At 43.3% G+C, this 12,500-nt stretch overlaps 1 protein-coding gene across 1 annotated transcript in view; it reads right to left on the bottom strand.

Annotated features, from left to right (window-relative positions):
- Positions 1–10,845, bottom strand: part of LOC143299240 (uncharacterized) — an 18,969-nt gene extending 8,124 nt beyond the window's left edge. The window contains exons 1-4 of the mRNA XM_076612449.1: positions 10,716–10,845; positions 5,418–5,532; positions 4,593–4,681; positions 1,241–1,357 (exon numbers count right to left, since the gene is read on the bottom strand). Coding sequence (XP_076468564.1) covers positions 1,241–1,357; positions 4,593–4,681; positions 5,418–5,532; positions 10,716–10,787 — 393 coding nt within the window. The 5' untranslated portion in view covers positions 10,788–10,845. The remainder of the gene's footprint in view (positions 1–1,240; positions 1,358–4,592; positions 4,682–5,417; positions 5,533–10,715) is intronic.
- Between the last annotated feature and the right edge of the window lie 1,655 nt (positions 10,846–12,500).

Raw genomic sequence — 12,500 nt, 5'->3', positions numbered from 1 at the left:
ACAAAATCAGCCAAGCTGCAGCCCTCTCTAGTTATTGTACACTGTACAAAATGAGCCAAGCTGCAGCCCTCTCTAGTTATTGTACACTGTACAAAATGAGCCAAGCTGCAGCCCTCTCTAGTTATTGTACACTGTACAAAATCAGCCAAGCTGCAGCCCTCTCTAGTTATTGTACACTGTACAAAATCAGCCAAGCTGCAGCCCTCTCTAGTTATTGTACACTGTACAAAATCAGCCAAGCTGCAGCCCTCTCTAGTTATTGTACACTGTACAAAATCAGCCAAGCTGCAGCCCTCTCTAGTTATTGTACACTGTACAAAATCAGCCAAGCTGCAGCCCTCTCTAGTTATTGTACACTGTACAAAATCAGCCAAGCTGCAGCCCTCTCTAGTTATTGTACACTGTACAAAATCAGCCAAGCTGCAGCCCTCTCTAGTTATTGTACACTGTACAAAATCAGCCAAGCTGCAGCCCTCTCTAGTTATTGTACACTGTACAAAATCAGCCAAGCTGCAGCCCTCTCTAGTTATTGTACACTGTACAAAATCAGCCAAGCTGCAGCCCTCTCTAGTTATTGTACACTGTACAAAATCAGCCAAGCTGCAGCCCTCTCTAGTTATTGTACACTGTACAAAATCAGCCAAGCTGCAGCCCTCTCTAGTTATTGTACACTGTACAAAATCAGCCAAGCTGCAGCCCTCTCTAGTTATTGTACACTGTACAAAATCAGCCAAGCTGCAGCCCTCTCTAGTTATTGTACACTGTACAAAATCAGCCAAGCTGCATGACTCTGTTGAACATATTCTGGTTCAATGTGAAATCTCAAAAATCTTTGGTGACTGAAAATAATGACACACATGATTCATTGAAATCTCCCACGCCAAAGCTATTCCCTGTGCTGTAATCAATTCTGGCACATCCCAGACATGCATTTTAAACTGTGTAATGGTGCATTAGTATACCATTACACCAACAAATACCTTAGACAGTTATGTGTAACAGGCACTGGGGACACAGTGTCATTTCTGCTACTTGGTTTTCAACAGAGCACACAGTTCCAACCCTTCCCACAATTTATGCAACCTATAACGTAGTGGTATTAACAAAAGACAACAGAAAAATAGCTATAGATACAACATTTAAATACATTCTCCTAGTCCTACCTTTGGAGATAATTCATGAGCAAGTCTTACATCAGTACAGTGGATCAAGTCTAAAAACACAATGTCTGACAACTTACGAAAGTGTTCAGGCCATAGAAGGAGAACTCGAACACGGAGAAGCAGAACTCGATGAAGGTGTACATGATGAAGCAGTAGTTGTACACCTGCATGGTCTTCATGTACAGCACAAAGTGCTGAAACACAACAGTCTGCATCAAACACAGTGCTGAAACACAACACAACAGTCTGTATCAAACACAGTGCTGAAACACAACAGTCTGTATCAAACACAGTGCTGAAACACAACACAACAGTCTGTATCAAACACAGTGCTGAAACACAACAGTCTGTATCAAACACAGTGCTGAAACACAACAGTCTGTATCAAACACAGTGCTGAAACACAACACAACAGTCTGTATCAAACACAGTGCTGAAACACAACAGTCTGTATCAAACACAGTGCTGAAACACAACACAACAGTCTGTATCAAACACAGTGCTGAAACACAACACAACAGTCTGCATCAAACACAGTGCTGAAACACAACACAACAGTCTGTATCAAACACAGTGCTGAAACACAACAGTCTGTATCAAACACAGTGCTGAAACACAACAGTCTGTATCAAACACAGTGCTGAAACACAACAGTCTGTATCAAACACAGTGCTGAAACACAACACAACAGTCTGTATCAAACACAGTGCTGAAACACAACAGTCTGTATCAAACACAGTGCTGAAACACAACAGTCTGTATCAAACACAGTGCTGAAACACAACACAACAGTCTGTATCAAACACAGTACTGAAACACAACAGTCTGTATCAAACACAGTGCTGAAACACAACAGTCTGTATCAAACACAGTGCTGAAACACAACAGTCTGTATCAAACACAGTGCTGAAACACAACACAACAGTCTGTATCAAACACAGTGCTGAAACACAACAGTCTGTATCAAACACAGTGCTGAAACACAACACAACAGTCTGTATCAAACACAGTGCTGAAACACAACAGTCTGTATCAAACACAGTGCTGAAACACAACAGTCTGTATCAAACACAGTGCTGAAACACAACAGTCTGTATCAAACACAGTGCTGAAACACAACAGTCTGTATCAAACACAGTGCTGAAACACAACAGTCTGTATCAAACACAGTGCTGAAACACAACACAACAGTCTGTATCAAACACAGTGCTGAAACACAACAGTCTGTATCAAACACAGTGCTGAAACACAACAGTCTGTATCAAACACAGTGCTGAAACACAACACAACAGTCTGTATCAAACACAGTGCTGAAACACAACAGTCTGTATCAAACACAGTGCTGAAACACAATGGATGTAAATGTAACACAGTATTTAAACTGTTTCAGATTTCGAAGATATGTCAAATGTAACATAGTATCTGAATTTGTTCAGATTATGTAGATATAATGTCAAAGGTTACATACTAACGTAGTATATGAACTGGTTCAGGTTCCCAAGATAAGTCAAATGTTACACACTACACAGCATCTGAATATGTTCAGATTTTAAAGATATCATGTCTGTGTGTGTGTGTGTGTGTGTGTGTGTGTGTGTGTGTGTGTGAGAGAGAGAGAGAGAGAGAGAGAGAGAGAGAGAGAGAGAGACAGACAGACAGACAGACAGACAAGACAGACAGACAGACAGAGAGACAGACAGAGAGACAGAGAGAGACACAGAGAGAGAGAGAGAGACACAGAGAGAAAGAGAGTGCTTATGTTTGCTATGTTATGATGAACACAGAAAATACATCATGGTTAATACTAAACCTCACTCTGCAACACTGAAACACTGATCTATGCTGACTGCTTTAGACAGTTAATGTTCACATTATGGTCCACTTAATAAAGGGAAAAGTAGAAACAAAAGAAAACACTGACTTATGCTGTCTACTTTAAACAGTCAGCACAGACTGCTTTAAAAAGTAAATTACAACTAAATGTTCACATTATGGTCCAAATAATATAAAGGAAAAGTAGAAACTTCTTCTTCTTCTGCGTTCACTCGTATGCACATGAGTGGGCTTTTACGTGTACGACCGTTTTTACCCCGCCATGTAGGCAGCCATACTCTGTTTTCGGGGGTGTGCATGCTGGGTATGTTCTTGTTTCCATAACCCACCGAACACTGACATGGATTACAGGATCTTTAACGTGCGTATTTGATCTTCTGCTTGCATATACACACGAAGGGGGTTCAGGCACTAGCAGGTCTGCACATATGTTGACCTGGGAGATTGTAAAAATCTCCACCCTTTACCCACCAGACGCCGTCACCGTGATTCGAACCCGGGACCCTCAGATTGACAGTCCAACGCTTTAACCACTCGGCTATTGCGCCCGTCAAAACAAAAGGAAACATTGACTTATGCTGTCTGCTTTAACCCCGAGGCTGCCTTTATGACGAGGTAACTCGTCATGGCAAGCATGTACGCTTCGCTGCCACAATGACAGGATAACTCGTCATCGAAATATTCTGACTTTTCCCTGCTTTGCATTCAGTTAGCCGACAAAAATGCTGGTAGCTTTAGCTTGGGGAATCTTTCTAGATTCTATTCATAGCTAGAAACACCATCAATGTCATGAGGCAGTCCTTTATTTGAACGTTTTGGTTGGGTTACTGGCCGCAGTGTTTGCCTGGCTCCTCTCCTCGCTTGCTCAACAAAATGTCATTTACACAGATACACTGGCTATTTGTCAGTTTGTAGATAGGTAGAGGCAAGGTTAGGATTAAACATTTTCTACACAGAAACACTAACCAATTGTGTCACATTGTAGATATGTAGAGGCAAGGTTAGGATTAAACATTTTCTACACAGAAACACTAACCAATTGTGTCACATTGTAGATATGTAGAGGCAAGGTTAGGATTAAACATTTTCTACACAGAAACACTAACCAATTGTGTCACATTGTAGATATGTAGAGGCAAGGTTAGGATTAAACATTTTCTACACAGAAACAGTAACCAATTGTGTCACATTGTAGATATGTAGAGGCAAGCTTAGGATTAAACATTTTCTACACAGAAACACTAACCAACTGTGTCACATTGTAGATATGTAGAGGCAAGGTTAGGATTAAACATTTTCTACACAGAAACACTAACCAATTGTGTCACATTGTAGATATGTAGAGGCAAGCTTAGGATTAAACATTTTCTACACAGAAACACTAACCAACTGTGTCACATTGTTGATATGTAGAGACAAGCTTAGGATTAAACATTTTCTACACAGAAACACTAACCAACTGTGTCACATTGTTGATATGTAGAGGCAAGGTTAGGATTAAACATTTTCTACACAGAAACACTAACCATTTGTGTCACATTGTAGATATGTAGAGGCAAGGTTAGGATTAAACATTTTCTACACAGAAACACTAACCAATTGTGTCACATTGTAGATCATGTAGAGGCTGAAGAGGATGATGGATATGTGGCACACAGCCACAATGACATCACTGGCCACAAAAGCTGCAACAGATTGATTTATTTATTCAGTAATTAATCTTTGGTGCAGTGAGTAATGAACATTTTTGCACTGTGATGTGATATAGTGCACATGTTGGTGGCTAAATTCTTTTTGGCTTTGCCTCATTACACTGTATTATGTTGTTTTTACTTGGAATGAGAAAGTTACTGCAGCAAAAACAAAACTGATTGAGACACTTACTGAAAATGTAGTGTGGCTACCTAAAAAGTGGGTTATATATGGTTTTACCCACTGAGATAAAAACCAAATAAAATGCAATGTGGCTACCTAAAAAGTGGGTTGTAAATGGTTTCACTCACAGAGAGAAAAAAAAACAACTGATAGAAATTAGAATAGAAGTTGTGTACCTTGTGTATGAAGAGAGTTACCACTCTTTATCATTTGTCAACTGACAAAATGTTGGAACTGCTTTGCATGGGCAAAGAAGAAAAAAATATAGACACCGGAAAAAGTTGAGTTCTTGGATATTGATTATTTATGTCGCATAAACTCAGCCTTTTTTTTTTTTTCTTTTTTTCATTCAAATCAGCTCAGAAGTAAGTTAGAATAGTAAAAATCTGAACTTAAATTCTCTTGCAATGGCTCTGCATTAAAAACTGCCCTTACTGCCTAAACTTTGACATACATTGATGATAATTCTTTTTTTCAAAACACTATAACCATAAGCCAATATCTGCTGAACTCAAACAGAAACGTCTGGACATTGACACTGATCACCTTGCCACTGATGTGAGCGCCACTGGGTGTTAAATCCTCGACTGATTTCAAAGTCATCTTGGTCAAAGGCAGCCAGGTCCAGTGCCCGTAGCAACAGGGCTGACGTGGCCGTTATCTACACCAACAGAACATGACACTGAAAACTTTAAGGTGTAAACAGGGCTGACGTGGCCATTATCTACACCAACAGGACATAACACTGAAAACTTTAAGGTGTAAACAGGGGTGACTTGGCCATTATCTACACCAACAGAACATAACACTGAAAGCTTTAAAGTGTAAACAGGGCTGACGTGGCCATTATCTACACCAACAGAACATAACACTGAAAACTTTAAGGTGTAAACAGGGCTGACGTGGCCGTTATCTACACCAACAGAATATAACACTGAAAACTTTAAGGTGTAAACAGGGGTGACATTGCTATTATCAACACCAACAGAACATAACACTGAAAACTTTAAGGTGTAAACAGGGGTGACTTGGCCATTATCTACACCAACAGAACATAACACTGAAAACTTTAAGGTGTAAACAGGGGTGACTTGGCCGTTATCTACACCAACAGAACATAACACTGAAAACTTTAAGGTGTAAACAGGGCTGACGTGGCCATTATCTACACCAACAGAACATAACACTGAAAACTTTAAGGTGTAAACAGGGCTGACGTGGCCATTATCTACACCAACAGAACATAACACTGAAAACTTTAAGGTGTAAACAGGGCTGACGTGGCCGTTATCTACACCAACAGAACATGACACTGAAATTAAAGTGTACAGAGGGCTGAGGTGGCCGTTATATTGTTGCACATTTTCTGGAACTAGTGGAAGTGATTTGCTCCTCCACACCGACGACATGTTTTGCCTCTGGCAGGGCAGCTTGGGTTACTGCCATAGTGATCAATATTACCACATCTGTAGCACTCGCCTTTGTTTGGCTTGTTTCTGTGACTGTTGGTGTGTACTCTGGCCACTGTTCCATTCCCACCTAACTGCTTTTGTTTCATCTGTCTTGCTTGTTCATGCATGGCTTCATGTGTCGTTGCAATCTTGAGAGTCACTGCAAGATTCAGTTCACCTTTCCCCAGGAGCTTGCGGCACAATCTGTCTGATTTCACTGTGTGCACAACTTGGTCTTTGCTCTGATCATTTACATCATCAAACTCACAGCCATAATAAGCATCCATTCTCAGTCTACCCACAAATTGAGCAACAGTTTCCGTGTCATTCTGGGTCAGTTTTCTGAACTGGTATCGCTGCAGTGTCTTGTTTGGTTTGACTTGAAAGTGAGTTGTCAGAGCTGCCACTGCTTTATCATAGGCTGCAGCTGTTCCTCTGTCTTTTAGATTTGCAAAAATGTCTCTCACCTCTTTGCCTGCCGTGTACAGCAAGAGTGCTCTATGTAGGAGGAGTTTGTATTATACTCCATGTTTGGTGATACATATACTTACCATGGGGGCTAGGGGGTGCACGGGAGGGGTAGTACCTCTAGAGGAGGAGGGGGGGGGTTGTCACGCTCTTCCGGGAGTGGTTCATCCTCTATTGGTCCCCACCGGCACCCAGCTCTCACCTATGGGTCCTAGAAGCTGCTAGCATGCGGCAGCGCCCAACCCCCAGGCAACGGCTTTGACAGGCTGGCTAAACTAGGTGAGGGTAGCCGACGGGTCTCAAACCGTCGGTGAGTTAGGGCTTGTCTACCCAAGCATGTGAAGACTGGATCCGGTGGACTCTGCAGAAGAAAACTTCATGGTTCAACGGAGAGGAAGGTGGTTGCAGCAGAGCACTGTGGAGTGCTGAGGGCAGGATGAGGCACATGGGACATCCTGGTCATCCACTGCATCCGTTTCCATCTCCAGTCGTCTTGACCTCGTCTTGCCACTGGATACAGACGGTCTCGGACAAGAGAGTGAGGTCGACGGTGCGCAACTCCTCCTCACTATAAACAAAGTCATCGTGCAAGTCATCAGTCATCCCATACCATCATTTTCCCCAAGCCCTATGGCGACAGGCGAGCGACGAAGCGACAGGTGTGGGTACACTGGCAGTCGTAGCCACGGACCTGCACACAGGCGGCTCAGGCCATAGGGTCGTTTTTCACCGACTGGAGCAGCGGTGGAGATCGGCAGCCCCCTGAGCGACTGAGCAGCCCTCTTCAGGACAGCACTGCTCACCTCCATGGCATGAGGAAGGGGCTAGAAAAGGTGCCCTAAACATTGCCTGCTCCACACCACCCTAGTCAGCATACCGTGGCTGACGGGGACCCTACTCAAGCGGTCGACACACAAAGGAAAGAAAGAAGAAAACAAGGAGCACCCCATTGACCATTGCCACATGGAACGTGCGTACGCTTCTGGACAGAGGCGACTCAGACAGACCACAGAGACGCACAGCACTCATTGCGAGTGCACTAGCCAGGTACAACATCGACATCGCTGCCTTAAGTGAGACCAGACTGGCAGAAGAAGGCAAACTCTGTGAGTGAGGCGCAGGCTACACCTTTTGGAGTGGTCGCGGACCTGAAGAGAGACGTGAGGCTGGAGTTGGCTTTGCAGTGAAGACAACTCTCGTTGGCAAGCTGGCTGGCCCCCCGAAAGGAGTGAACGATTGCCTGATGACGATGAAACTCCCTTTATGCAATGGGAAGAAGTTTACCACCATTGTCAGCGCCTACACGCCCACCATGACCAACCCGGATGAGATCAAGGACAAGTTCTATGAGGACCTGAACACTGTCATCACCACTGTTCCCAACGCAGACAAGCTCATCATTCTTGGTGACTTTAACGCGAGAGTTGGCTGTGACAGCACCTCCTGGGAAGGCGTGATTGGGAAGCATAGGGTTGGTAACTGTAACAGCAATGGTTAACTACTTCTCCAGACATGTGCCGAGCACAACCTTCTTATCACAAACACCGTCTTCTGCCTCCCTACCCGAAGACGAGCGGGCTGACTGCCCAGAACCTGCCTGACACGCGCGGGCCTCCCCCAGCAGGGGAGACCAGCCGGATAGCGGGAAGACCTGCAGAGTAGGTGGCCACGCGCCCCGAATCCCCTCCTGTGGGGAGACTGGGGTGGCTTGGCCCGGGGTGGGCAAAGTAGAACCAAATTTTTCTCCCCCCCAGAAGGAGGTGGGGGAGGGGGATCGACAGAGAAGGGAGGAGGGGGAACAGCAATGGGGCCCCTGAGGGCCGTCTCCAAGTGGGGACCCGGGTAACAGCCAGGCACGGCCTCCCCTTGAGAGTTTGTGCCTAGCCGCAAGTCCCCACCGCCAAGAGAGGACTTGCCATTCCCCCCTCTCCCTGCCTCGTGCTGGGACACCTCGGGAGGTGACGCTCATACCCCTTTTCCCCCGGTCCCCTTCATGACCGTTTTACTGGTACGAGAGTCGCCTCCGCGATCAGCGTCTAAAGACGCATCGCCGCAGTCCGTATCGGGAGGAATCATGAGCTCCGGGCCTGGGAGAGTCTCTTGCCGAGTCTCAATCCCAGCCTCATGATCCCTGCCTTCGTGGGATGGCATATGAGGCATGGTACCCGCGCTTAGGCACCCAGCGAAAATCCGACCCCCAACAGAGAAAGGAAAGACAGGATCGACTTAGAGGTAGAGAAAAATGAACAAATCGAGGGGGCCGAGTCGAATCGAGTACACAGAATGTAAGAATACAATAAAGACAAGCTGCATGCAGCAAAATAAGGCCAAATGAACACGCTTAATAGCCAAAAAAAAAGCATAAAACGAGACAGAGCATAAACCTGACAAGATGGCGTGGAGAGCCTTTTGCCAAAGGAATGATTCAGCGGTTACAGCTTTTAGAGGCGGTTGACTGGCTAAGAGTGGAATGGGCAAGACGGCTCGTCTTTTGACTGTTAGCCGCGTGAAATTTGGCCAAACAGAGCAAACCAATAGGCCTAGTTTGCATCAGTTTGACATGGTACAGTATATTACACCAAATGTTGTTTCACATTGTCTGGGCTGTCCTCGTTGACAAACAAACCCATGCTATCTGCATAGGCCTTGAACTCTTCCAACCATGAGGTCCACTTGACGCTGAGAGTTTGTGTGTCACCTACCGCTTCAAACGCTGGTGGTCAGCCTAAAAGATTTATGGTCGTCGCCATTGTCGGTTCTGTACTTTGTGTGCTGTGTCTACATATCACTACACAAAAACAAGAGACTAGGGAATTTGTTTCAACGGTTTATTCTACCATGTTTATACCGAAGCCCCCCTAGTCTATTGGGGATAACTCTCCGTTCAACTAACCCATGAACAATGTTAGTTCCCTTGCATTCTAAACGTGATCTAAATATTAGGATACGACACACACCCTACACAAACACACCCTTTTGTGAGTGTTCACTGTTCAGTAACTGTGCAGCAGCATTCGCAAATGGACCTACATCAAAATATCCAATGGTCAAATTGCAAACAGCACTGTTTTGGTGATTCATTTCCAAACTGACATTCTGATCTGTCACCAACATACTTTCTTAAATTTTCCTTGCTCTGGTAATGCGCATTCAACATGTCCAATCAAATCTGCTATTTTTAACTGTGTCAAAGTTCAAGTCTTACTATTGGCTTCCCTTGATTTTAGGATTTTGAAAGCACGTTCATGAACCTGGTTGGCAGTGGTGCGCAATGAGAGGATAGAGTGCGGAAACAGCCCAAAATGTTGATGTTTGACACGTTCTTGGAAATGGATATTTATTAATGTATCTTGACAAAGTCGAACCAGATGTTATTGATTCTGAAACACACTGTTTCATCTGAGTGTTTGCAATGAGGCATACCTACCCTACTCTAGGTATATGTAGAGTATCATATATTACAAATACAATAACATAACCAGTTTTCAACTTGTTCCATCTTCTAATCGGAAAAGTACAGGGGAAGAAATAAGATTGTCTGATAGTTAATATATATATATATATATATATATATAGAGAGAGAGAGAGAGAGAGAGAGAGAGAGAGAGAGATTTATATATGTACGACTATGAGCGTTTGTTTAAAGTACATATATACATCTATATAATATGGTATCTAATGTGGTTACCTTATTTCAGTCCATTTTTATTTTACATAATTTTCAGTCAGAAACATGGGATAGGAAAACAGAAATTTTCGTGAGCATCATCAAAATGAAATGATGATTGTGGTCACCAACGAGGAAGAAGGGCCTCCAAATTTCTAATTCGATCCAGAATTACTTGAAAAAGAAGAAGTAAATTTACCGAATTAGGACGCTAAAACAGGACATAACCGACAGCAAGAGTCAATATATTATGCTCACCACAACATAACAAAAGCCGATGAAAGACGCGGTCCTCAAATACCAGCACAAGCATCGCCTCAACAACGCCATTTTGTCTGTCTCCCTCGTTTTCACCTGTGGAGTGTCGACCTACTTCTTCTTCCTGGTGAGCATTCATTGTGGTCAGCTTGTCAGACAGGTCAGTGATACAGCTCATATCCTTTTGCAGATACTGAATCACAAATGTCAACGGTATCAACGATCATTCATATATAACAATATCAGTATGTTATGAAAAGGTTACAGAATTATACTACTCATTATGAAATATTACCGCCCCAAAAACAAAACCCTCCCGCAGGTGCAAAATGGGGGAGGGGGAGGTGACCGGCACGAACGATAAATTTGTGTCAGTGAGTGAGAGGGAAGCGAAAGGGGAAATCACTGCAGAGCGTTGCGGAACCTCAAGTGGCAAAGGCATGTGTGTTATGTCAAATCAATTCTCCATTTTGACAGAAAAAATCTCATGCTGATGGTTTACGTTTATTCATACAACACGTAAAGTGTACCCCTTCACTTTGACAGAACCCGAAATGCCAGAAGTGAGGAACTAAATAATTCAACATTAGAAGAAAACTTGTGGCGTTTTCACAACTTGGAACGAACTGACGTGGAGTGTGCACTCACTGGGTGTGTTTATAGAAGTCCAAATAAAATTATAGGGGACTGAGATGCGGAGTTCTTTTGTGAAATGCATGTAGATAGAGAGAGATCCTTACAAAACTTCATACCACGCCCACATCCAGTTTTCCATTCGACATTTCATTTAACGCCAAAACACTGAAAAACCTAAATAGCAAAGAAAACCAAACACACATACACACACTCTCTCTCTCTCTCTCTCTCTCTCTCTCTCTCTGTTGTTGTTTTCCTCCTTTTTTTTTTTAATATTCTTGTATTTCCAAGATTAGTTTATACGTTTTCTTTACGAGGGTAGGATGAAAACAGGCCGATAAGTGCCTATTCCTTTTCCCTCAATAAAAAAAAAGTTTCGATTTCGATCTCTCTCTCTCTCTCTCTCTCTCTCTCTCTCTCTCTCTCTCTCTCCCTGCTGTTGTTGTTGCCATGCGATGTGTATGGGCGGGTTTTTTCCCTCCTTTTTTCAACTGATCTTCTTGTATTTGCTAGATTAGTTTATACGTTTTCTCAGTTTACGAGGGTAGGATGAAAACATGCCGATAAGTGCCTATTCCTTTTCCCTGAATAAAAAAAAGTTTCGATTTCTCTCTCTCTCTCTCTCTCTCTCTCTCTCTCTCTCTCTCTCTCTCTCTCTCTCCTTCCGAGTCTCTCTCATTCACACACACACACACACACACACACACACACACACACACACACACACACACGGCAGGAGAGTGAGAAAACGTGACTTTATACATAAAAAAGAGAAGCATCAATAGACTGTTTTGAATTTTGAGTTCTCTCTCCCTCTCTCTCTCTCCCTCTCTCTCCGAAGCCGTTAAAAAGAAGCGAATATTCTCCCTCTTGTTCGTAGATTAGAGTCAGTCAGTACAACAAAAGAATAACAATGCGCAAGATTATGAGTGGAAATGCACCACCAACACTAACTTGACAAATTTTCTAAAAATTCATCAAGGAATCCCCCCAAAGTCCATATCCCAAACCCACTAAAGATCGATTTCATGATTTGTTCAAATCCAGTTTGGTTTACTCAGACGCCACTCTATGGTACTCACTCTCAGAAACAATTAAACACCACCACTGCCCAACTACCTAAAAAACAAAAAACAAAAAAAAAAACAA

The sequence above is a fragment of the Babylonia areolata genome, chromosome 24 (genome assembly GCF_041734735.1).
Source record: "Babylonia areolata isolate BAREFJ2019XMU chromosome 24, ASM4173473v1, whole genome shotgun sequence".
Lineage (NCBI taxonomy): Eukaryota > Metazoa > Mollusca > Gastropoda > Neogastropoda > Buccinidae > Babylonia > Babylonia areolata.
Note: the sequence above shows the minus strand (reverse complement) of the source record. Positions and strands in the feature narration are given on the sequence as shown.